At 38.8% G+C, this 25,529-nt stretch overlaps 5 protein-coding genes across 6 annotated transcripts; 2 read left to right on the top strand and 3 right to left on the bottom strand.

Annotated features, from left to right (window-relative positions):
- Positions 1-4,798: 4,798 nt before the first annotated feature.
- LOC131776338 (alpha-(1,3)-fucosyltransferase 11) lies at positions 4,799-13,149 on the bottom strand. 2 transcript variants are annotated; one of them, XM_059092505.2, is made up of 6 exons: positions 13,033-13,149; positions 7,617-7,675; positions 7,284-7,379; positions 6,387-6,738; positions 6,019-6,138; positions 4,799-5,768 (listed from the first exon to the last, which is right to left on the bottom strand). In XM_059092505.2, exons 2-6 carry the CDS (start codon positions 7,648-7,650, stop codon positions 4,901-4,903), a joined length of 1,470 nt encoding a protein of 489 aa, XP_058948488.2. In that variant the 5' UTR covers positions 7,651-7,675; positions 13,033-13,149; the 3' UTR covers positions 4,799-4,900. The 2 variants fall into 2 exon arrangements, with proteins under 2 accessions (XP_058948488.2, XP_058948487.2); XM_059092504.2 differs by having other exon boundaries at positions 7,284-7,382.
- LOC131776339 (beta-1,4-galactosyltransferase galt-1-like) lies at positions 8,727-10,598 on the top strand. Its single transcript, XM_059092506.2, has one exon. The coding sequence runs from the start codon at positions 8,884-8,886 to the stop codon at positions 10,297-10,299; it is 1,416 nt and encodes a 471-aa protein (XP_058948489.2). The 5' UTR covers positions 8,727-8,883; the 3' UTR covers positions 10,300-10,598.
- A 683-nt stretch (positions 13,150-13,832) lies between the features above and the next one.
- Positions 13,833-19,923, bottom strand: LOC131776333 (26S proteasome regulatory subunit 6B). The gene is made up of 7 exons (XM_059092498.2): positions 19,871-19,923; positions 18,238-18,508; positions 16,665-17,183; positions 15,772-15,848; positions 14,849-15,017; positions 14,658-14,713; positions 13,833-14,074 (listed from the first exon to the last, which is right to left on the bottom strand). The coding sequence occupies exons 1-7, from the start codon at positions 19,901-19,903 to the stop codon at positions 13,961-13,963; spliced, it is 1,239 nt and encodes a 412-aa protein (XP_058948481.1). The 5' UTR covers positions 19,904-19,923; the 3' UTR covers positions 13,833-13,960.
- A 1,244-nt stretch (positions 19,924-21,167) lies between these two features.
- LOC131776367 (uncharacterized) lies at positions 21,168-22,261 on the top strand. The gene has a single exon (XM_059092543.2). The coding sequence runs from the start codon at positions 21,270-21,272 to the stop codon at positions 22,149-22,151; it is 882 nt and encodes a 293-aa protein (XP_058948526.2). The 5' UTR covers positions 21,168-21,269; the 3' UTR covers positions 22,152-22,261.
- Positions 22,262-23,234: 973 nt separating this feature from the next.
- On the bottom strand, positions 23,235-24,761 carry LOC136276851 (uncharacterized skeletal organic matrix protein 5-like). The gene is made up of 2 exons (XM_066168747.1): positions 24,684-24,761; positions 23,235-24,158 (listed from the first exon to the last, which is right to left on the bottom strand). Exons 1-2 carry the CDS (start codon positions 24,744-24,746, stop codon positions 23,640-23,642), a joined length of 582 nt encoding a protein of 193 aa, XP_066024844.1. The 5' UTR covers positions 24,747-24,761; the 3' UTR covers positions 23,235-23,639.
- Between the last annotated feature and the right edge of the window lie 768 nt (positions 24,762-25,529).

Below are 25,529 nucleotides of genomic sequence, written 5' to 3' on the forward strand. Positions count from 1 at the left end.
GAACTTTTCTTTCTTCACATTCCTGACACCGCTGAACTCAGCGCAAGTGGTCGGAAAAGATTCAAAATCGACGCCAATTTTGTCAAAAAAAAATTTGTATATTCTGTTTTGACCCATAATTGTGTGCGGTCGTGGCAGCACAAGTGAGACGCACAAAGAGGTTCGTTTTTTTAAATGGGTCAGGAAGCAAGCGGTACACTGCGATATCACGACTCGCAGGAACAACCTATTCGTTGGAAGGCTCCACGCTGGGAAAACACTCATAAATACTACGTACTCATATGTGCGTACATGCGCATATGCGCACATGTGTACATGCCATCGTCCGTACGTACATGCGGCCAAACCACGGTACCGCGACGCGTGACGGTATTCGCGGCGACTCGTAGCGACCCTCGTGGGAAGGCTCCCGTGGGAAACCTCATATGCGTACTCATGCTCATAGCCGTACGTGCGTATATGCGGTACGTACGTATGGGCAAGCACGCATGTACGCACGGTACGCATGTGCACATGTATTGGCCCCTATGATTGCGCGTATGATTTTTCTTTCCCAGCGTGGAGCCCTTTCCATACCTAGGTTAACGAGTCGCGATACCGTCGCGAGTCGGCATGAGTCGCGGTACCGCAGTTTACCGCTTGCTTCGGAATCCAACGCGTGCGTCTGATCCTCTTTGTGCGCATGAGTGTGCGTCTCACTTTTGCTGTCACCGCATGTACTCACATATGAGTATGCTTATTGGTCTTATTCCCTAGCGTGAACCTTCCCCACGCTAGGTCTCTACGAGTCCCGCCGCTCTGTACTTTGAGAATGGTTCAAAGCTTTCATCACTGCCACTGACTCCTCTCTCCATGGGCGGCACGAAAGTCTTCTTTGGCTCCCTTGTTAACTCCTCGTGTCACTGTTTTTACTTGCAAAGTAACCGGCGTCAAATAAGTCAAGAATAAGTAAATTAAGTAAAGCATAAGTAACAACGGATCTCTAAAAACAACGCATGTACGTACATGCATACGTACGCACGAACGTGCATACGTACGCACGTACGTACGCACCCATAATTCGTCGTACAATTGAGCGAATGTTACCGAAGAAATTATCGATGATCTTCGGTTCGCATTTCAAAGTCGGGAATTTCATTTAAATTACAAATGATCTTGGATATCAATATTCACATGCTCCATCAGTTTTGCACGTGGAAAGAGCTTACGAACTGCAGGAAATTTAAGAATCTTATTGAGCAACTCTGGGATAAGGAAACGCGTCATTTCAACCCCATTATTTCAGGTATCATCCATTCTTCGAAAGTTGACGCGTGTTTCTTCGAGGTTGCTTGAAGGAGTGGTTCAAATTCGTCGTCGAGGATTGATGTGATTGATGAATGCCGTCATTTTGTTTCTAATTTTCTCAAGGTAAATAACTTAACAATTAATTTTTTTTGCGGAGAAACAGTGTTTCTAGTTTTTGCTCTTGAGAACCAAATAAACCAACGTTAAAAGCGGAAGCAATTTTATGTTAGATAACACACAGTAAGACAAATGTTTAATAGCAGCCGCCATAACAGTTCATTTTGAGCCACGTGACTTTAGGGATAGCAGCGAAAATTCGCACTTTACTCTTAATACATTGGTCGCATATTTATTTATTTATCTCTTCGTTTCTGATCTAAACTTGTCACCATATGCAGATATTTATGTCAGGTTTATAATCTTGCTGGTTCAGCAACCCTCAAATCTCGCCCAACAAATAGAAGGTGATCTTCAGACGTTCTTTGAGTTTAAAAACTTTTCCTGCATACCACAGATTTTTTTTTATAAAATGTAGAAGCTTACTATTGAATTTTTCGATCCGGATTGATAATCATAATGCACAAATAACTATACTAGAAATTACATCACATTATATTTATCTTTTTCCGTCCTTTACAGTAGCGTCAAGTATATGGTGAGCTCATCTCAACATCAAGAAACCTAAGGGAAGAGAAAACTGAAAAAAAACTCCTAACTAGGTTAGTTTCCTAATTTTTCATAAAAAAACAACTCTACACTTGTAATTATGATTTGCATTTAAAACTGAAACCTGGATTTAACGAATGATTGTTGGTGAAAACAAACCGAGACGTAGAAAGTGAAAGAAAACTGGGTAAAATTTCCGCACAGCCCCACACTATTGTAAAACAAATCTGTTCTCCCACGGGCAAGGTACTGTTTTTGTCATTGTTTTCTCTATCCAAGAACTGAATGCACAATGTAGTATGGGACTGTGCGGAAATTTTACCGAAAACTGCCAGCAAAGAATTGAATCTATTCGTTTGTTAAATTTCTTTGATTTCTTTCTAATTGAGGTAGTTATCAGTAGTTTACAGTACTGTTACTTTGATGAATCAAACTCTCTATGTTTAAAACATTGCTGTTAAGTAAATATCTAGTCGTAACCGCGTAGGCTGCGATCATGACATAGCAACAGTTTAACTTGTCTTACACTCCTATGAATATACATGTCAGTGCTTTATAGATTTCGGCAGTGCCATTTTTAGAGATGTTCTATTACACGCTGGCGTTACAAAATCGGATGCAAATTGTCATGGCATTATTCTAGTATTCCCAATTGCGACACCTCCAAAACATCTGCTGTAACCGTAAGACATGGTCTGAAGGTAGAAACTTTTTTGCATGATGTTGTATTTTATTTTGTTGATCTTTATTCAAAATGGAGGTGAAGGAAAAGGAAAAAATTAGGTCATCTGACTGTCAGATAATATTCAAAGATAGAAAGGCGTTTATTCTATAGCAAGTTTCTATCGTTAGCCGACAAAGGACGGTCGGTTTTACCGAACTAAGTAAAAAAAAAAAATATAGAAAAATCTGGACCCTAATTGTTTCTCAATTCAATTTTAAACTCTAGTACTTTTAAGGGCTTGGTAATTCACATTTTTCTTGCGTCAAAAATTCTTATCCTTTTTTTCCATCATTTTCTGTTAGGTCTCATGATCTAAAGATCATTTTGAAAATAGAAACTTTTTTGATAAAATGTAAACACGATGCCTGCTTGTTATATGAAATTCTTCTTAAGATCATTTAATGAGTTTAATACTCCCTGACCAATTTTATTTTTACAAAATTTCAACTTTTTATCAAAAAGACAAAAAACCTTAGCTTAATTGAAAAGTGACTCAGCTCTGGAGACTGAAAAAATTGAAATAACACGGGCACAAATTAGTGTGGCAATTCATTTTCATTCGTGGGTAGTTTTATTGTGCGCTTTTCCATCTATTTTCCGTGTTACTGATTTGAAATTGGTTGCATTAGAGACCTTTCTCATAAAAAAGTTGTAATTTGAAAGATATTCTTTGGTTGTAATGGACTCTCCGTCGATTTCGATGTATGAGAAGCAACAATTTCAGTTTGGATTTTATGTCGCATATTGGGACGTACATGTATCAACGTTGAAAACAGTGTTGAATACGATTGACCTGTGAGTATTTTAGAATTATTCATCAAAGTACAGAAACTGTTTTCTGCGTCCTTCCACCTTATCTCGTTGCCTGGCGGGGGTATGACGAAAATGGAAACCTAGTTTTTATGGAAGTATTCAATAGTCAATTCAATTGAGGATATTAGAAGTAACGAATTCGTTGAAGAATTAAATTGCTTGATTTCATCAGGGAGTGACTATTTAGTAGATAAATGTTCTCGCCAAAATTTTTTGGATGTCCACGCTTTATTGTTTTTAACGAATGCATTTCGAATGCATTTCGAATGCATTTTTTACGGAAGGATTTTCATAAAAATACATGTCACTGGAAAAGTTACTGCTTTTTATTCATGAAACACGTAGCTCAATGATAGCATTTTTCTCTTCCATTTCTATTTAAATATTCATTGATTCTCACGGGTCAGCATTTTCCAAAGAGAAGCTTGCAAAGATGGGTTGATTCCAGGGCGTGAAATTGCGCTTAATACAGGCGCCAATGCCACTAAATTTTTCCCTTTGGCGACCAAATCCTGAAAATTAGTTGCCAAATATGCGATTAGAATGTTTCATCATAACCTTACTTAGAGATCTAGTGAATTAAAAAGATTTACAAAGATAAATCTGCGGCAAACTTCCTCGTTAAGTTTGTTTCCAAAACGCAGTACGTTTAAGCTAAGACGATTCTCTGTTTAATTTTTGTTCCAATTTGAAAATAAACTCGTCAAAATCACACGCTTTGGGGAACTTTTTTGTGGTATAAATAGTATTTTGCTAATGATAAAAAGTAACGAAAAAGGCTCTTATAACAACTGAAGGTGTTTGTACTTTGTAATAAAATATGTGCTTATTGTTCATCGTGGTGTAAGATAGATGAACTTTGTTCGTTTGTCTCACGATAGAGTCACTTTTGATATAGATCGTGACGTTTCGACTACTATCAGGCGATGAGGTCGATTGTTTAGGTGTCGCTATTTGTAGCACGTTGGAATGCTGTTATTGGTTCATTTCGATCCTCATTATTATTCCGGTTGTTAGATGGTGTTCCCTCATACGTCCTCGTGTTTGTACTTGTTCCAAGTAATTTTTCGTAGTGTGACGGAGAGAGAGTGCATGTATATTTTACATTAGACCAATTAAACTTATGTAAAGTCTTGGGTGTTGTGACATTCAGGAAAGTTGTAAAGAATAGTATTGTATTTTGTTTGAACCCTTTGTTAATGATTAGAGATGGGCACATCACTCCCGTCGAAGTGAGAGTCGACACGGAGCAACGAAGTATCTTCGAAGGGAACGAAACGAAAAAACTGAAACTCTGCTTGCTTTTCTTGCTTGTATTTATTTATTTATTTATTTATTTATTTCTATCCAACTTATAATAAACATGCTATCAAGGAAATCCTAACTGTAATTAAGTTGAAAGAAGGATTATCATTCAATCCATTTGTCGTATTTGTCTGTTCGTCTTTTCAGGTATTTTGATATAAATTTTGTGCTATTCGTCTCTCCAGCTAAAACCATTTGCTTAAGTGCCCGCGCTTCATATAACCCTTCCCAGAAGTTCACACTCTTATTAACCCTCTCTGTAGTTGCTATGGAAATCGTTGGCTCGGGACACTTGAGGTGTTCCTTATTAGCAAACCGAGGGGGAGGCGGTGGATTTCGGTTTGGATCTTTTTGATGAGCGCGCAGTGCCTCTTGCCGTTCAATAACACGGTCGCACACGTGACATTCAAACCCAGCGTACATACGATGACCGAAGTTTACTTTGTCCCATTCCCCCAACACACGCCACGGTCTTTCTCTCAAGGACTTGTGTAGAAACTCGTTTGTGATTCGCTTTGGATCCTTGTACTCTAAGAACTTCGCGTACTCAGCATCGTTCGAATTAAGATGTTTTAAGAACTCTGCAAGTTCTTTTGGATCACTAAAGTCGCTCACAAAAATCCCCGATCGCTCGTTTGGCATCCAATCTTTTGCCACAGGCGATCCCATGACTATGGGCACCGCGCCAACTTGAAACGGTCGGAACAGCTTCTCTGTCATATAATCGTTGCAAATTGCATTCTCGAACGCGACGTTGAATTTATACTGAGCAAGAAACTCATAATAAGCTGGATCATGAAGCTTCAAGAAGCCGTCAATCTCCGCGGGCATTTTACGGTTATTCAGGCAACGGCCGTAGGAGTCAATATCAATATGCTTCATCAGTTCTTTGATGTATCTCTCGCGGTCTGACGGTGTGTGGCAGTCACTTTGCACGTAGACAATAGGCGCAAGACCCTTCTCTTTTTGTAACCTAGGAAAGAGAGAGAGAGATAAGGTTTTCTGAAATACGTATCAAAAAACGATGGTTTAATGTTAATGAATCTAGTCACCGAAGGCATGACAACCACAACTTATTACGGTTATGTAGCGTAAACTGACTATCAATGTCGTTAACCCTACTAACTAAGGACAGCAACCTGAATTTTTACGTCTCGGCAATCTCAGGTGAAAAACAAATATGAGAAAAGAGATTGGGGTAGAAGTATTAAAAAATTACTGACCTGTTTTTCTCTTGGATGGGTACCGCGGGCGTATCCGTCCAGTCATTCAGATCTTTGATGTAGTGAGTGGAAAGTGGATAATCAGACTCACGGCGAAATGTGGCAGTGTGATTAAAAAGACTAAAAATATCAAACAAAAGTCACAATGAGCAGGCGCGTGCAGTTCTAAAATAAATCTCAGACACTAGAGTTAGCCACTCACTACACGCTGGATAAAACTATAGACTTCAAACAATTTTTTCTCGACTTTGTTTGTATTTTCGAAAGTTCTCCTGATCTTAAACAGTGGTGGACAAATCTCTGTAAATTTTCAAGATTTCAGCCCTCTACAAGAACACTGATAACAATCCCATTCCCGTCATACTTACACTAGGGCGTCTTCGTATGTCAACATCCAGTTATTTTTTGGCGACTCCTCGTGGAAAATCGCCCACTCGTCCCAGGATCTGCGCGGGAGTGGCAAGTCATCCGCGCGGAGGTCTGTGCCGTAAAAGATGAAGCCGCGCGTGGCGGGGTCGTTTTGGAGCCCGCGGTCGATCGAGGTGATGCACGAGCCTTTCTCACAAACAATATGGTGGTTCTTTTGTTGGCGGTCATGCGGAAAGAGATCATTTGTCCACCATATCAAGATGGGCTCCTTGCCTTCGGGTATTAAAGGAGCCGAGTCTCTGAGGTAACGCGATGTCTGCTCGTGTTCAGCTGGTGCTTCATGAAGATGGGCTGAAGACAATAACAGGCAAAAAATGTTAAAAACATCTTCTCCGCAACTTCTTGCAGGCGACGCTCGTGAAAGGAGTTTTAACATCTATAGTGGCCAGTTTTGCAATTGAAATAGAGTTTGTGGTGCGTTTACCATGGTCTGCAATTTGGTATCAACAACAAAAAAAAACTGCTTTCATCGCTGTAAAGTACTTGCTACAATGATATAAGCGACAAAAGTACACGAGGCAGTTGATTCTAACGAGATTATCATTTTAAAAATCTTTCATTCTTATTTTTCTGATTTGATTGAAATTCCTAAGCTATACACTTTCTCCTATCAACGTTGTATAAGAAGAAGAATTATTTGGCGAGGGCGGAGCGGAACCAAATGAATGAAGGGTGCAATTTGTCCGAAATTCATAAAAATTGATATCGGTCTCCGCCCCTTTGATGTACGTTGTTTGGGTCAGACGTGCTAACAAGTAACGATAATCGCCTATTTTTGGTCTAAAAGGGATCACAGCGCGACATAGCTTTTCCATTGCGAGGTTATGTTAACTCACCATCTTCGTCCAGAGTACACTTTCCTTCAGCAGAACAATGTGAGTGGCCGTTGTCATCACTTGTCGCTGTCGTTCCAAAATTTGCCAATAAGAGCACTGCTGGTAAGACATGATAAATGCATCAAACTTTGATCACAGGCAGAAAAAACATGCAACCAGCGCAAAACTCAGGAAAACATTCAACCAGTGGTAAGCGCAACAAAGCATGCAACTTGCACAAAGCACAGGAAAACATGCCACTAGCGCATAACACAGGAAAACCTCTGCAAACTGAACTACTGTAAAATTGGTCCTGTCAGTTTAATGTCCTAAGATATGCAGGATTCAACTTACCATAAACGAAAGCAAAGATTATGATTTTTCTCATGGTCTTTATTTTCACTTGATCAAATCTAGATAGAAAGGAGAACATGTCATAAATAAGCGTTACGAGCGCATTTCTACTGTGTTTCGGTAAACCAAACCAATAACAACAGTCAATCCCAAGAAAATAAAATATCACTGACATGATGCCAATGAGAGCTCAAAGTAACAACGACCATACTGATTGAAACGTGGGAAAACATGAGAGATCAGGTCGCGATAGTTTTAAGTTTTGTGTATGATTTGTTAGGGAAGGAACAAGTTTTCTCGACCAATCACAGCGAAGTAAGGCAAAGCTAATGCAATCCCGGATTACGATAGTCAATCGAAAATTCTGTCTTTTACGATCTGCTTTTTTTTCAGTCCATTTCAGATAGGGTAATTAGAGTTTTACAACTTTTTCTTTTCTTATTTCTATTTTTTTTCTGTAAGAAATATGATGGGAAACGCAGAAGTATTTCAGGTTGCTACCTCACAGTGGATTTATCAGTTACTCGTTCGCCATGACGCCATGAAAATTATCAGATTAAAAGGCGTTACCAAATATTCTGCGCAGATTGCATGCTAACATTTCTCTGATATTATCAAAGCCATAAAACAAAATGACGATGTTAAAGATGAGATTCCATTTTTGGTCAAAGAGAGAAAAGTTTTTGCTTAAATATTTCAATAAACTTCATTTTAATGCTCTCGGAAAAGATCTGGATTACCGGATTAATAGGAAAAGCTCTTAGCAGATAATTAAAACAATGTGTTTCTTTGATGAAATATCAGACAATTATGGTCGGAATGCCACAAAGATATCCATTTTCTTCCATGTGTGGTTAGTGATCGATGACCTTCGATTTGAACGGACGAAATTAAGATTATTTTTTTCGATTTGACCAAAGGGTTTTGTACTGAAAGGAACACAAGTCAATAATAAGCGACTAATTGGCAACTTTGAACCAATTTCGGATCTATTTGAAGTTAAAAAGACGATTTTGTGGATTGAGCGAGAAAGTAATTAACCTCTTGGTCTTTAAATTGACTAAAACGAAGTGTAAATTGATTCCACTTCAAAGCAAAACTCATACGTTTGAAGACGCTGCAGAAGAAACTTGGCGCTGTTTACGTCAGTTGCTGAAAGATTTCGGTCTTTAATTCTCGTCCCCTGCAAACTGAAGGCTCACAAACGCAAAGGTGCCCAGACGGTGTTGTCTCGTCTGTTTACATTCAAATGCCTTTTTGACAAAAAATGTCTCGAAGACAGACCAAGAGGCTCTTAAAAAAAGCGTGCATATTTGCAGTTGTTGGGGTGGTAATATTATCATCTTTTCTCGTTTTGCCCGGCAGCTTTAGCCCACAGATGGTAAGCACAAAAATACAAGGACTACAAGAAAAAACACAACTCAAGATGGAAACCACACAATCTTCTTTCATAAAAGAATCTTATTCAGCAGAGGAAAAGGACTTTATGGGAGTTTCAGCAGCTGATAACTTTTTTCCTCTTCAAAAATCGCGTCCCGAGCGGTGCTCAAGAATTCGTGAGGAAAAGCTACAGTTTTACGAGATTGTTCAAGGATCTGTAATTTACTCGGCTTTTCTTGACTACAGATTTAAAGATCAGACATTCATTCGAATGATTTCAATTTTTCCGTCGTACAGTGAGTCTCCTCAAATGTACTGCCACTTTCTGGACTTGAGAACAGAAGAGTATTTTACCAGTGTAGTCGAAATTGAGGAACTCGGCACGAACGATGGATTTACTTTTCAAGGGTATCTGTCATCATGTGATCTGCCGGACGAAATAGATAGCTACACATTGTGTTCGGTGAATGTTTCCATGGAACCCGAGTCCTTCCGTCAAACAGACGAGAACACCAAACAAATTCCCTTACATGTCTCCGAAGATCAAGCAGTAGATACGGAAACTTACGGACTTTGTATTCCGCCAATAAGCGGTGAAATATCCGCTGGAAGACTTGTTGAATTTCTTGAACTCTCAGAGATATTAGGAGTGTCACATTTCGTGTTTTATGATGCAAACCTTTCTGATAAAACCCTCCGAGTTCTCCAATATTACCAAGAAATAGGGGCTGTAACTCTGAACCCGTGGGCCCTGCCACAGAACATTGCTTCGAATATTCAAGATGATGGACAAACCGTTGCTCTGAATGACTGTCTGTATAGAAACATTGACCGGTTTAAATATGTGGCCTTTAACAAACTGGAGGAATTTATCGTTCCGCTTCAAAGTAAAAGGACTCTTGAAATCTTTGAAACTGAAAGTGACGAAGACACCGCTGGACTCTGCTTTCAAGGATTCACTTTCGATACATCAAAATTTGAGGAGAAAAGACCGCACATTCTTCTCTACACGCAGCGTTATGCCGCTAGGACTAAAGCCCCGACGGAGGAATCAGCAAGGTGTATTGTATCCCCTAAAAATGTTTTTTCTTTAGAATTAAATGCAATTTCTAACCCGTCAGAAACGTTTTACATTACCCGCAACGTAGAAACAAGCGTTGGTCACGTGTTCCGTTACGGAGAATGTAATTATGACGAGTGTAATAGTTCTTTCCAGGACCTCACCATGGCAAAATACCGTGAAGAGTTGGAAAAGAGATTTAATCTAACAATGATTTATTTACAGCAATATCGTGTAGTATGAGAAATTCAAGAAGGAAAACGTTGCAGGTCCTATTAGCAAAGAATAGTGATACAGTCAAAGGCGTTGCTTTTCCAGTTGAGTTAACCTTTACACCCTAACATCAGTATCTATATTCTCCATACTCTTCTCTATACATTTCCTTACGTCTGGACAAGGAGAATTTGTTTTACAATCAAAGCATCTTAGGTTGGCGATCATTTCCTTTATTCTCGTGATATTAATGAATGATTCAGCAGTATTACTGTAAGGAGAATTTGGATGCTGGTCACTCTTAGGGTTTAAAGGGTTAAGGACCTGTCATCATTTATTGCCTGGGGGGGAGGGGTGGAGAATTTTCTTTTTTTGGGGATCACACGTTTTTCAGAGGAAATGGAGGGGGTATCGGTGACATAGCCAACAGAGCATGAAGGGGGGGGGAAGTTATGGAACATTGACTGCCAATGAGGGGGATCATAAGAATACTACAGAGCCTTAAGGGGGGATAGGTAAATTTTATAGTGAAACAACCAAAATCCTCCAGCCCCTCCCTGGGGACAAATTATGACTGTTTCCTTACAAGGCTTTCATCAAGTACATGGCCATGGTATTTTTGATGCTAAAAGAAGAAGGCCCTCTAAGGGTGAATCAGTGACAAAAACTAAAGAGCAGCAGCAGAAATGACATTGAAATTGTATCACTGAATTTGAAAGCCAAAGCAAAGAATTTTGTTGATATTTTCAATCCTGTAAGTGATTGACATGTAACCTCTCCCTGACTCATTATAAAACAAGTGCTTAAAATAGATTATGTATTGGCTAGGGGGTTTAATCTTGATGCAATAAAATCTCTCAACAGGTGGCAGGTGAAGTGTTTTTTAGGGGACTACAGTTGGGCTCTATTGTCTTAGGACAATTTCTAGAGGAAAAGTGGGCATTGTTTTAATGTTAACCTTCAATGGTGTGGAAGACATAGTGGCTTAGCAGTCAGCACAATGAATTTTGGAAAGAGGGATCTGGGTTTAAGCCCTTGACTAGGTCATTGTGTTGTACACCCCCTCTCCCTCCCCCCCCTCCTCATGAGATGACAGACAGACAGATCTCTAATATAACTGAATGTCTTGACAGAGTATTGCTCATTGGGTGCATGTTCCACTTTATTAAAAATTGGTCTTTCTATTGTATCGTTTTGCCATGTATTTCAAGCACTTAACATTATGTTATTGCTTAGTCTGAAGCAGTTTGTTTATGTCATCCCTCAGTTAGATCATTTCTTAGAAGTGCACCCTCCTTTCAACAAAAATCCTGGATTGCCCTTGAGTTGTATTCTTGAACAAGATAATTAAATCCCAACCCAGGAGTAAAAAGAGATAAAAGCCAGCTTCTGGGGAAATTGGAAGAGGTAACCCTGTGATAGCTTTAGACTGGTATCTCAGCCGAGGTGGACTAGTAATAGTCTGATATCCCATTCACACCAAAGCTTAAACATTTCTTAAAGCTGTTTTGTTTAACACAGTTGAAAGTTGTTTTCCTTATAAAAGCTGCCTAAACAAATGTCTGTCAACTTTAAATCTAGCACATTGGAAAGACAATGGAAAACTCAGTTTTTCAGTTCTTCAGTTTGTAATTTTTATTTCAGTGGTTAAACTTGGTTTACGAGATATGTTTTAGTGGTGTGAATGGGGTATATGATGCTTTGTTCCATGAAAAATGCAGTTCGGTAAAAGCAAGGATTTCAAGTTTCTGTCTTTTCCACAGTGTGGTACATGTAAATCCCATCTTGTTGTATTGTTTTATACTGGCTATGGTGAACAATTTTTCTCTTAAACTTCTTATTATTGTGTACATGTAAAGTTTGTTTTCAAGTGTCTATGTCTGGCTTTACAGCTAATGTGGGACAAACTTAAAGCAAAAAATAAATAAACAATTGATCTACTGTTGAAAATAATACTTCACAAATTAAAATTCCAACCTAAGGAAGATAGAAGATGATCACTAGGATTTTCTACCCAAGATATCAGACCCATAAGGTTCTTACTTCTCTGGGAAAAACGATTCTTTTTTTTTTTTTTTTTTTTTTCACAATCCCCTCAGACTGCCCAGTCTTTAAACCTGTTGGTTAGCTGATGCTAAATAATATGTAAATCCTAAGATAAGATTCTACAATTTATCAAAGGCAGCTGCCCTCATCATTTCTAACTCCCTCGTGGAAACAAATGAAAATTGTTTAACCCCACGGTAGGATCTATTGGTCAACAGAGGGATGTTGAAGGTTGCCGGTTCTGAAACCTTTCAATCAATATCTTCACAGTAACGTTTGACTTTTGAATAAAAGATGCAAATAAAAATTCGTTTAATTCTGTGCCATGTTTCCTTAAAAGAAGCCTGTGAAGCATTTTCTATCATGGATAATAAATGACCACTTGAAAAAACATTGATTCAAAGCTTAAAAATGTAAAAATAGCATAGAAAACCTGATAGTTGACATATGGAAATTTGATTTGTGTAGTTATATCGAAACGAATTCTCTCCAATTTCAGCCAAATAAATTGAATAGGAAGGAAAAGATAATTAAATTACTAGTATCAACGATCACAAGCCTTCTTTTGGTGCACAATTCTCCTCATAATCGAAGTAACCTCGAGTTAGTTAGCTACGTACATCAATGGAAATTAGCTAAGTTGAGAGGTGAGTGCGACGCCTAACATCGAACAGTCACACGATTGAAAATTGTTAAAAACAAGTAAAATGAGCTCACCTCTGGGAACAGTTACTCGAATAAGCCGTATGGTCTCACACAAAGCATAACATTGCCAAGAAACAAATTCCACAGGCAGGAATGCATAGATCTTCGAAGAAAATCCAAAATTTACCAGGCGTTCCTACCCTAAGTTCCAGTCCTCCTTACGAGATCACTCGTGAGGCACGGGTATGAGTGAAGACCTTTGACAAATGATTGGCTGTTTATATTTCAATATTTTTCTGTCTTCATTTATAACCTTTCAACCATAACGAAATTATTCAAGAGGTTCACATGTAGCCATAATTTTACTGGCTTGTACTGACAGCATAACAATTCATTTTAATTTGCCTGGCTTTTGAAAGCTGAAGGTCAGCTAGAATTTTTGAGCTAGGAACAAGACCACTTAGAAAAAGTTTGTTAATTTCACCATCCTGTCACAGAAATTGTGGCACATCAACCTTACGGGTGTAAATTATTAAAAGGCAGATTTAAAAATGTCAGTAAATAAAATATTTTGTAACACCAAATGCAATGGAATTTTTTGTTAATGCGAGGGTTTATTCAAACTCGAGAAATTTGCATGAGGCAGGACTCTGTATTCTTTTCATCATGTTTAGCAGCAGTGTGAAGTGAATGTGAAATGGACCCTAGCTTGCAGGGAAATTGTGGATGCCCATACAATTGGAAAGTAAAAATTGGAAAGGCATTGTTCTTCTCAGCTGGGTTCCCTGGCATAGCCACCACCATTCTGTAAGCAAGTATCCCTAGATGTGAATTAATGAACTCCCAAAACAGCTGAAAGTGAGCCTGTCAGCTAACATGCAAAAGCCATTTATTGTATTTTTAACATCTACAGAAAAGGTCATCAGCATACACAAGCGACCAGTATTTATTCACAGCAGGAAGTATCCCCATTCAGTCTTTGGTACACAGTCAGATAACATTACTTATAAAACTCATGTTCTGTTTCATCTTTCTTCACATTGTTTTTGTAGCCCTTCTCAAAATCTTTAGCTAGGATAACATAGCGATTTTCTCGTACTGCCTGCATGCCAGCCTATGGAAAAAAAGAAACACATTTTTTCTAGAAAACACTGTTTATCTTTTAACTCCCTTACACCTCCCAGATCTCATTCATAAATATTTCTCCCCTTCTAGCAGTTATTCACTCACTTCCTCATTAATTCAACAATCACTGTAATTTAAAACAAAGTGACAGATAACACCTCTGGCTGGTATGTTCAGCTATGCTTATGAATTGAGGGTCTTGTCTTTGTGCAAGTGTCAGCCAATTTCAATCATCAAGTTCAAAACCATGTGCAGCAGCAAACAATTTTAGCTGGGTTCACACATTGCAAAATCAAACTTCTGAGTGTCTTGTCCAACCCAAATTGCTCAATGCAGCTTGACTCAATCATTAACTGATACAGGTGTATAATAAAACAAAAAGCAGATGCTTACATAAAATCATACACATTTTTTAAAACTGAGACAGGATAATCACCATGGTGTATTTTGTCCCAGGATAAAATTGGAATTGAATGATCATGAGAGCAATTTAATGTTTTAACAACAGAAGTACTTAAAACCACACCTGCATGAGGAGTACTAGTACTCTGCATGTTAAAAAAGAAACATACCTCTTGACAAATGGCATTGATATCCGCTCCACTAATTTTGTCTGGTCTTGCAACATCTATTATAATAAGCTAGTCAAGGTGTGTGTGTTTTCTATTTCAACAGTTTCCTTAAAAAAATAACAATTTTGCTTTTTTCTAAAAGGTTAATTAATTTTATAATACACAGACAATATGGAATCACAAAAGGATACAATCCTCTAAATCTACTTCTTCTGACAGGTTCATCTTAGCTGTTATTGTGGAGAAGATGAGACGTTTTTGTCTTCTGTCTGGCAGGGGGAATTCAATCTTACGATCCAGTCGACCAGGACGTAACAATGCAGGGTCAAGAGTGTCATGACGATTTGTGGCCATGATAACCTATTCCAAAAAAAACCCAGACATTTCCAGATTACTCATTAATACAATTAGATTAAAAGAGGCAAAATATCAGTATTGTTTAAACAAAGAAAATGTGGTATAAACTTGAACAGAAATTATAGTTAAGAAACTTTATAAAATATATGAAAACAAGCATATCAGCATTGTTACACTATTAAAGCACAGAACAAATTTTCTGAAAGTCATCACATACTAGTCAGTTGTAACATTCTACTGTAACAAACAGACTGGATAACACAAGTTGTCGCACACTAGTGGGTTAATAGACAATTCAATCAAGGCCTTGAGCAACTGTATTGTTTTTCTTTATTCTGAGCTTTCCTTCCCTGATAATGCCACAGCTTGATGAAAGCTCTATGTAATAAATAATGAAATACAGTGGCTCAAGGCCTCAATCCAATCATCCACTTACTCAATTGATCAGCATGCTACTAAAGGAAAACTTCAAATGTTTACCAACATTAGTGGGTGTTCATTTAGCATCAGAGATTGTAGAATTGTCTCTGGCTAAATTTCAATGGCCTTGGCTGTTTTTCATTCAAACAAGACAAATGTAATATTTTTTCTTTACATTAATCTCCTGCTATGATATTATCTTCAAGAAAATGCTGCATTACTCCAAAAGATGCATGGTAGGTTAATTTTAAAGTCAGTCACTGACAACATCTAACCAGTTTGTTACATATTATGTACTGATATTATGGTACACAGAGTATGTGGCCTCCTTTCATACCTTAACATTTACATTCTGGTCAAAGCCATCCATCTGATTCAGCAGCTCAAGCAATATTCTTTGTACTTCTCTATCAGCTGGAAAAAGATATGACAAAATTCAATTCAACGTCTGATACACATGTCCCCATTCAATCTGCCAGTTATAAAGTATACACAAGACTTTGGAAAATCTATTTAAAAATGTTGTGATCACAATCAATAATTATACAAAAAATTATGTTCTTTAGTTAGATTGTACAAAATTTGACAGGGTACATTGAGAGATGCTAAAAAAGAGAGCTAGCTCAGATTTGAGTGGTACTTCACCACAATTGACAAAAGAAATACAAGTTTGATTACAAGACTTTTCATGAATGCATGCATGTAAAGCACACCCAAAGTGGTGATTATGGTCATGAGAAAAAAAAGGAAAGAGGTCATGAGAAAAAAAGGAAAGATTCCTAACTAAGGAAGCTCTTAATTGTTTCACAAACTCTCCTTGTCAGTACTACATGAAATATACAAGAAACAGTATGGAAAATAAGCATATTGATGTTTGATTATGACAGGGTTTAAAGTCTTAGAGATCAAGTGTCCCATAACTGCACTCACTAATTCTTAGTTTCTGCAGCATGAAGTGATTAGGAGAATGTCTACTCTCCCTGAATGAAAAGTTCATCCATAACAGGTATCTTCAGAGCATTTTGGCAAGGTTTCCTTCACAGTTTACCAATACCCAATAATACTTTTGGTGTGGAAGGGAACACTGTGAGAGTTTAAGTGCCCTGTTCAGGTACAAAACACAATGATCTAGCCAGGGATTAACCCAGCGCCTATTAATCACTTGGCCACTGTTTCTCCCACATCCTTTCACAATGCAAAGAAAGCACAAAGAAACAATCTCTCTCTTACCTCCTGTTTGTGCATCAAATCGCTTAGTGGCAATTGCATCAATCTCATCTATAAAAATTATTGCTGGTGCATTTTCTTTAGCCAGGCGAAACACATCACGAACCATCCTGGGTCCTTCACCAAGATATTTTTGGACAAATTCTGACCCCACAACACGAATGAAGGCTGCTGTTGTATGATGAGCAACTGCCTTTGCTAACATGGTCTTGCCGCATCCTGGAGGACCATACATTAGAACCCCTCGTGGTGGATCAATACCGATTTGTTTGTAGAGCTCAAAATGTGTAAGAGGGAGCTCAACAGCTTCTCGCATTTCTTGCTTTTGTATATCCATTCCACCAATGTCTGCGTAGGCTACATTTGGCTTCTCATCAGCAGTTAACATTGCTATACTGCTATCAGCCTCAGGAGGAAGGACGTCAACAAGTGCATTGGAGTGCTTATGAAGGGCAACAGATGCACTTGGTTTCAAAAGTTCCCGGTCTATGGTACTGAGTATGCGAATGTAGTAGTTTGACCCTAACAAATTAAAAACAGTTAAAACATGCTGACATGCATTTAAGTTAGCAACTTTTGCCAAATATTTTTGAAGTCTTAATCTTTTACAGACTTGAAGATTTTTACTGTTTTAGCTGGTTTGTCATAAGAAGCCAGTAGGCAGAGGAAACCTGCAGCCTGTTTGATCATTTAGTGCTAGCTTCTTTGTAAATTGTGGTCAGAGACAGAAGATAAGTACCAGTAGTTTTGAACTGGTTTTAAAAAAACAGTGTGTGGCCAAAAAAAGTTACTCATACATGATGTATATGTCCCAGAATGTTAGAAATCACATCTCAGAGAATTCAAATTACAGATTCTTGCTGGGCAGGATGCCCTCAGACCTCCCTAGAAGAGCATACCATGCTTGCTAAGAAAGTATAATTTAATTCAGCTGCCTACTTAGTTCAGATCATACACCATTGTATTATCTAATAACAAGTCTGATTTTTCAAAAGAGTACAAAAAATCATCACCAATTGGCTATAGTGACTAAAGGGCTATTGAATAGCTCTCAACTTTTAAATCTTAATACCAGTACGCAAGTTATATCACAGTCACATTTCCCTCTTAATATCAGTATCACATTTACCGTAATGGGCCGCTAGTGTTTTTACTGTATAATCTTATCAATAAAGTACATGCTAATGTTGACAAAGAATTGTGCACACGTCTGAATTTCTTTGACCTTTAAACTCGACAAAGGCACTTTCAAGTTTTCGAAAGTTGGATCAGACAACTTTTAAAAGACTGAAATGTATCACCTTAATGTCACGTTTTTTGCCACCAAAAAGTCGAATAACATAACGTGCGGGTTATCCACCAGTGCGGGTAATCTGTTGACTTTTTTTTTCGCCGTATGCAAAAATCGGCTGGTGCGGGTAATCGGTCGTGCAGGTAAACGACCGGAAATTACGGTAATTGGATTTGATAAGGACATGTAATGTTAATTTCCCTTCATTCACCATTGGCATAACTCTCAAATGCTCTTTTTTCTCCTTTGTTATATGTGAAATTAAAGATTTATATAGTTTCCAACCTGTTGTTGAGCCAACAATTCCAGTGTTTTGATCTACAGCCTCCAAAAACTGACCAATAACCAGAGGAACAGATTGGATGCGTTTCACTTCCTCTTGTGCATGTAGCAGCTCCTTTTTGAGATTTTTCTGTTCATCTTTAATGTATTCTTCCTGGACTTTTAAAAACTCCAGCTGCTTTTGAAGCTTCTTGTACTTTGCATAAAGATCATCTACGTTGGGATCTACAGTGGACAAGGAACTGCTCGCTGCAGTTGTGGGTCGGCTTGAATCCTAATTAAGAAGTTAAAACACAAGCAAGTTGGATAACCTGCACAATGCAACAAATAGAAATGCATTAACCCTTCAATCCCTGGTTGTAACAAGCTTCTAAATTCACCCAACAGTATTGCCCCTGAATCAAACAATAAATTCATGGGAGGAAAGAAAATTATTATGAGCTCAAGAAGCTCTAAATGATCATAGATTCAAGAAGCTCTTGATTGTAAGACAAATTTTCTGTGTAAGTACCTTAGAAAACGTACAAAGAATAGCAGGGGGAACTTGCATACTACTGTTAGAGTATGATGTGTTAGCTTCAAAAAATTTATTCAAAGTGCCTAGTAAAGTTGGTCTATGATGAATTGCCATAATAATGTCTCAGCTGATTTTCATTTCAATTTTAAAATGTGTGATTAGACTAATTTACTGTATACAGCTGTTTTGATAAAAGTGCAAGTAGTTTGACAATACAAGACTTATATATGTTCTCCACAATATTGAATTATTTTTTCAACTAGCAGTAATTACTTTGCTCAATTGAGGTTTACAACAGGCCTATGATAGACACTGAATGAGCCCAAATTCATGTGATATCCTTTTTTTGAAGTAAAACACTGCAAATGTCAATCAAGTAAATGGCAATCACCCTTAAAGGCCTCATAGCAATTGTTTTTTCCCAACTGGAAAGGTGTCCTTTTTTTCAAAAAAGAGTCAAGTATTTTGTGTTGTAATAACTGATCTTCTAACAATATTGTATGTTCTTTTCAACTTCTACGCTGCTATCACGGCTTTAACACTTTAAACTCTTCCATAAAATTCACATGAATTATCATCTATTTTAAATGAGCGTCGACTGTTTGCGTTCGATTCAAATCAACATTTCAATGTGTTTCAAAATAGCCAGAGGAATTGAGGTAGAAAATAAAGGCTTCTGGCCTCTCCAAACAGTGACAAGTAAGACCAATAAACTGGGCGAAATGAAGAGAAACTTGATAATAAAATACAACGTGGTCATGACAAGCATGGAACCAATTAGGGCCATGAATTTTGTTACAATGTTCATCCGTTTTGATGCTGGTAAATCTACAACTTTGATCTAACTGGAAACGAAATTTTCTTTTTAAGCAGGAAGTTGTATCGCTTTTTCCAAATATTTCAAACAGTTTTTAACCTTCTTTTCAACGTGACAAAGCAAAAATTCTCTCTCACTGACAGGAATTGGTAGACAAAAAGACATGACCCTGTAATGGAAGAAACGATTCAAAAAGGACTTAAAATCTCTCACGTACTAGCAAGAATTATTTTACGTCCCATTTTGAAACCCTTTCGTTGAAAATCTAACGAGTTTATGGCGAAAATCATTGAACAACAGACCTGACTTTGGATAGTAATTCCTATTTCCTCCATCTTGGATTTTTCAACTATGAAGTCCCGGATGTTCACCGCAGACAAGGAAACTGCGGGCTCTAGTTAAAAGAAAATTTAAATGTGGAAGAGGACTCAGAAAGGCGGAGTTCAGCGAGTGTGCTCAATAGTAATTAACATATGTCCACTATTTCAGAAATTTTTAGATTTATCTGCCTTTCCATCCCCGAATTTGATTGTGCTGGTAAGAAAAAAACACAAATATCGCTACGAACGGTAAATTAGCAAAAGCATATAATGTCTCGTTTAATTTTGTCTTAGGTAAAACCTTGGAGAGATCAGAACCGTGAATCGTTCCCGCTCTAAGGTCGTGTAAAATGAAAGGATTCATGGTCCTGTAAAAATCTCATAGGAGGGCAAACGCATGCATTCCCCCTCTGAGCCCACGGGCCTGTCAGTGGTGTTCTTTGGCTCGACTGCCTAACCTAAGCGTGGGTGACCTCATATATCATGGCACGCAGTAATTCAGTCTCTCCTTTGGTAAAACAAATTTGATTCAGAAAAAGTTCCCACTTTTCATAAAGCATAACTGCCAAGTACTTGACATGATCCTGAAAACCTCTATCTGGTTTTGTCATTCTGCCGTTGTTTACAACCGAACTCTGCCTCGATTATGGCCGGTATGTCATTTCGCTCCATGGCAAGTTCACCCGGTGTCACGTCCATATCCAGGTGAGTGACCCCAGCAGAGTTCTGAACGTGCGATCAGAGGCATGAGTGGTTCCGGCCAAATCTTTGTTAATTGGATTACGAAATGATAAATCCTGACTGCGGTTTTTTTGTCCTCGTTTTTTCCGTATTTCGCGTCATGTCAAGAGAGAAAAAGTAATAACAAGAATATTTGTGGAGATTTACAATACTGATATTTGGACAGGTGATTGTCTTCTGTCGATCAGACAAAAAGAAGTAGAAATAGACAAAAGAAAGCGGCTAACCTGATGTTCAACAAAATATGAACTGAAAAGAAGCTAAGTTTGCTATGTAAGAATGCTTAGTGTAAACAGCGGCCAACTTTGCACTGAAATGTTTCACAATTCCATTAAGCTTTGTTTCAGGTGTGGGCTCCTTTTTGTTGGATTTGATTAACGATATATGAACAGCGTTAGTATGGTAAATTTCGATAGACGCTTAGAAGTGCTATTTCAGACACTTAATACAACAATTATCTCCTAAAAGTACCAAAGTCACGTGATCATGTCTCAGTGGTCGTGACATCCGTCTTCTCCTGGAATATGATCTTTAAGCACGTTTCAGCACATCTTCTGATGAAACCAATATCAAAGATCCGTGATTCGTAGATAAATAGCTGCTGCTTTCGCTCAACGAACACTAACTGTTTGAATTCCAGATGGCAACTTCATGGGTTGTAAGTTGTTGGATTGTTCTCCTCACGATCGAAGGATCCTTCTCTATGGACGATCTGGCTGTCACAGATTACGGATCACTTGAAATCTCCATGGTGCGACATGGAGAAAGGTATGCCACCAACAGACCTTGCTACGAGTATGAAGATGTTCCGCCTTTGTACCAAGGTATGACTCACGTTCGAGGGCCGAACGATAAAGTTGGGATCATAACTTTCAAAGTCAACGTTCCGATTATAATCTACCTCGCCACTGATTCTCGGTATCCATACATCCATGGAGACGAATACGAAAAAACCAGTGACTTAGTCATGCTGGGGGGTTGCCACAATCCCGGGCCGGTTAAGTTCCCAATATACCGGAGTCGTAGGACACACGGACCTGGTTTAGTGACCGTTCACTTCAGCTCCAGCCGAATGACCGGGATCTTCCTTAGGGATAACGCATTCGATGTGCGTCCCTATGCTGAACTGAAAGTGACTTTCCCCGGTACTCCTCGAGAAATAAGCATGGTTCGGGAAGGGGAAAAGTTTAGCACTAACCGAGATTGCTATAGGATGGAGGATATCCCTCCGAAGTATCACGGACTGACACATCTTCGGGGGCCAAACGATGAGAAAACCATCAGTTTTTACGTGAATATTCCAGTGATCGTTTATGTCGCCATTGACTCCCGTCACAATCGTCACACCATTTTGCCATCGGATTTTAAAGCAACCGGAGAAAGGATCATTCATGGGGGTTGTCACGCACGTACGAGTTTCCCAATATACGAGAGGAAATATCCCAAAGGGGGAACTGTTACTATTCCACTCATCGCGTCACGGATGTTGACAGTTATGGTCAAACCTCTGATGATGAACTAACCAGCGCTCAGACACTTAACATCAGTCAATAAAGCAAAATTTTATTACGCGATTACAAAAGAGAAGTGCAATGTAACACCATTAATTGAAATAAATATCCAACCACGAGAGACTGAAAGAGTAGTTATTGGACGCGTGATTCGAAATCGTTCCTACGATGTCGCCTCTTCCGGTTCAGAAGCAAATATTCAACCTTTTGACCCCTGGTAGTGACTGAAATCTAATTTCTCCTCACAATAACACCCCTAAATCAAGCATTAAGGTCACAAGAATAGAGGAAATGATCACCCACTAAATAAGCTCTTGATTGTTTAACAAATTCTCATTGTCAGCACCTAAGTAAGTGTACGGAGAACTGCATAGAAAACATGCAAATTGATGTTAGCGGTGTAAAAGCTAAAATTCCCCCATTCCTTTTATTTTCAATCAGAGCACCTTTCAAATGAGTGTCGAAAGTGATCGAGATTCCATTTGGTTTGTTTTACTACGCTCTGACAACAAGCATGCGCATGCGCCACGTTGTCAGCAAAATTAATCGCTAAACACAACCAATCAGGTCTTAGTCACGTCATGTCTAAGTGCAAGAAACCGCAGTGCGGATTCTTGAACGTGAACTTGGGCACATTCTCATTAGCTGCTGGTAATATTCTTCTTTATGCTTATTTAAAACTGCTTTCATAAATACCCGTGTTTTAGTTTAACAACGCTCGATTGAAAAGTGTTCTAAAGGTCAATATTAAATTTTTATCCAATATTGCGCCTTTTAAATCCTCGATCGCCGAAAGTTCACTATTACACGCGTGGCCTCGCATTGATGACAAAAGTATATGACATCAATCCAAGATGGCTGCCGTGCGATAAAGGTGAATACTAGAAGAAATTTTACGCCATAATTTAAAATGTACAAAAATGGCAGGCCGTGCTGTGAGCGTTAAACTTCTGAGACAAATCAGGGACAGTCTTCTTTTTCTCTGTTTGTTTGTCACTTGTTTGCTTTCCGCGAGAGCTTGATCCATACACCACAAGACATGCCTCCCCAGCATTTTATACCGCTAACATTTTAATCACGTAAGTAAGAATTGGTTTTAAGATGAGACATAATCGGAGAGAGAAATCAGTAGCTTTCAAACTGAATACATAACCTGAACAGATCCTTCGTACTCACTGTTCTGTAAACTAATTCCCGCGAGCCGCGGCACAAACGTCGCAGTATTGTTGTGTTAATACTGCACTGTCTTGTCCCAGTCTCTTACTGTCTTATCTCCTCTCTTCCGAGCACTTGACGAGTGTGGAGAGGAAAACTGACAGCAAATAGTTTATTCCATGAATAGTAAGCTTGTATACGGCTACAGCTTTTGGCATTTAGGAAAGAGGGGGGGGGGGGGGGCAGAAAATGGTAAGGTGCCCTCTGCACACTACAATTCCGGAAATTCCTGATTCCGAGAGAGCTTGTTAACTATTGTAAAACCTTGCATGAATTCAAAGAGTTTACTGCACCAAAATATATCCCATAGATTTGATGTTTCTGTTACCATTCTCAGGGGAAACTGCCGTTGCGTTTCCACACGTATTGGAGTTATCAGGATGTCCTCCGGTACCAAACCCAATTCTGGAGTCACAAGAGCCACAATCGTTTTCCTGGTTAGCTATATAACCAATTCTTGCTTTAGAATGATGACTTGCTGTACCTACAGCATTGAAGCCCTCCTTGTTACAGTTCAGTTGCAAAGAGCCCTGCGCACCAATCAACTTCTTCCACTCGTTACGACCCAGTGAAGTAGCGCGCCATATCCCATCAGCGATCAGTGAGTGTAGAGAGTTGGCCTGCTTGTTAATGACAATAAACCTGAGCTGTCCACTAATCTTCATACCGAGACAGATCTTGGAGAAAGGTGTTTTCCAATAGGTCGGTAACTTGGTCTCTCGTGAGTCAAACCCAGTCCTCCCGCCGGGGATGTTGTATTCGTTTTTATCACTCCAGTAGCCAGAGTCGTACTGAAACGTTGCCTATCAAAAATGGAAATATGTCTCATTCTTCACGGCTAGAAGGTTCTTAAGTTTTTTTCGTCTCAAAACGTTTAGGCTAGGCCGGGAGAAAATAAAGAACGTAGGAATAAAGAGTAGAATGAAGTCGAGGTTCTCTTGCGGCTTTGACACCTACGAAATTCCTTCTCGCACTAACGTGCAAGAAAATCTCACTTTAGTCAATGGTCGATAAGAGATCCTTTTGCTTTAAGGGACAGCCTTATTTTTCAAGTCAGATTGCAAGGTAAGCCGATTTACAGGAGGTTTAGAGAAATGGAAACGTTTTTAGAAAAAATGATAGTGTTTTGAATAACTACCGGATTAGAGGATGAAGGACAACCAAATTACATTTTCTTGTGAAGTTCAAATCAGGATGAAACAATAGTGAGTTAAAAATGCATATGGATGTCAGTGGTAAGAGTATTCTTGCAAGATCATTTAGTTTCTGTGTTACTTATAATTAAACCCTATTCACTCAAAGCTTCTTTTCCTTTCTTTTTATTGCACCTTGTTGCCGTCGATTTTGATGACCGGCGCCCATCCTCCATCACCGCATCCAAAATCCCCCATCTGACAGAGAACTGTGATTGGTTTAGAGCCAAGGTCTAATGGAATCAGTTCACTGGCGTTTGACCTTTATGCTAACGTTGGTGCTAACGTTATAAGCTCGCAATCGTTTATCCGACCGGTCATGTTTGATTTGGAGTGAGAGTGGACGGTGGGGGTATGGGGCGTGGGAAGGGTGAAATCTTCACTCCCTCACCCCCACCCATCTCTTAGTTTTTGACCATCGAACGTCCCCTTGGTACAAATTTTTTTCTCTTGCCAACCTTTCGCTGTCTCTCACTGGTTCGCTTAGCTCAAGGTCTCGTATAAGCGCAAATGACATGTCACACAACGACTGTGGAGGAGACCACAGGTGCCCTACGCTCTGTGAGAGCCATTTCAATATGAACTATATAATATTAGCTTATAGGGAAAATAATTTAAAAAAATAATACAACGTTCCTTACCACCATGGCGAAATGATGGAAACTTATATTCCCTTTATACTCTGTGGAGTTTCTAAACTTATCAGATGACAACAATTCGCACCAAAGTTTTCCATGGGCTCCTTTGAAGGCGGCCAGGTTTACAGAAAAACACAACGGATTGCTGAGACATTTCAACGTGCAGTCAAATGCATCAAACACCGCCACTGTTCCAACTCGCGGCACATTCATGTGATGGAACTCGTTTTTGTTAAACTTATATTGTTGGAAAACACTTTGAGGACAAGGTATTTCCTCGCGATACAATAAGCTTGATTCTATAACAAGAAACAAAGTTAGAAAATTTCATAAAAACAATTTA

Source organism: Pocillopora verrucosa, chromosome 6 (assembly GCF_036669915.1).
Source record: "Pocillopora verrucosa isolate sample1 chromosome 6, ASM3666991v2, whole genome shotgun sequence".
Lineage (NCBI taxonomy): Eukaryota > Metazoa > Cnidaria > Anthozoa > Scleractinia > Pocilloporidae > Pocillopora > Pocillopora verrucosa.

What these genes read in the sequence shown, in the direction of transcription:
- LOC136276851 (XM_066168747.1), bottom strand. Translation starts at nt 24,746, where the DNA reads ATGGGGGATTTTGGATGCGGTGATGGAGGATGGGCGCCGGTCATCAAA. An exon ending in TCAAAATCGACGGCAACAAG is followed by an intron (nt 24,159 to 24,683) that starts GTGCAATAAAAA and finishes CATTTTTGATAG; the next exon opens with GCAACGTTTCAGTACGACTC.
- LOC131776339 (XM_059092506.2), top strand. Translation starts at nt 8,884, where the DNA reads ATGTCTCGAAGACAGACCAAGAGGCTCTTAAAAAAAGCGTGCATATTT.
- LOC131776338 (XM_059092504.2), bottom strand. Translation starts at nt 7,650, where the DNA reads ATGAGAAAAATCATAATCTTTGCTTTCGTTTATG. An exon ending in ACATACGAAGACGCCCTAGT is followed by an intron (nt 6,139 to 6,386) that starts GTAAGTATGACG and finishes TGATATTTTTAG; the next exon opens with TCTTTTTAATCACACTGCCA. An exon ending in CCCATCCAAGAGAAAAACAG is followed by an intron (nt 5,769 to 6,018) that starts GTCAGTAATTTT and finishes TCTCTTTCCTAG; the next exon opens with GTTACAAAAAGAGAAGGGTC.
- LOC131776367 (XM_059092543.2), top strand. Translation starts at nt 21,270, where the DNA reads ATGGCAACTTCATGGGTTGTAAGTTGTTGGATTGTTCTCCTCACGATC.
- LOC131776333 (XM_059092498.2), bottom strand. Translation starts at nt 19,903, where the DNA reads ATGGAGGAAATAGGAATTACTATCCAAAGTCAG. An exon ending in AATTGTTGGCTCAACAACAG is followed by an intron (nt 17,184 to 18,237) that starts GTTGGAAACTAT and finishes TTAATTTGTTAG; the next exon opens with GGTCAAACTACTACATTCGC. An exon ending in ACCAGAATGTAAATGTTAAG is followed by an intron (nt 15,018 to 15,771) that starts GTATGAAAGGAG and finishes TTTTTGGAATAG; the next exon opens with GTTATCATGGCCACAAATCG.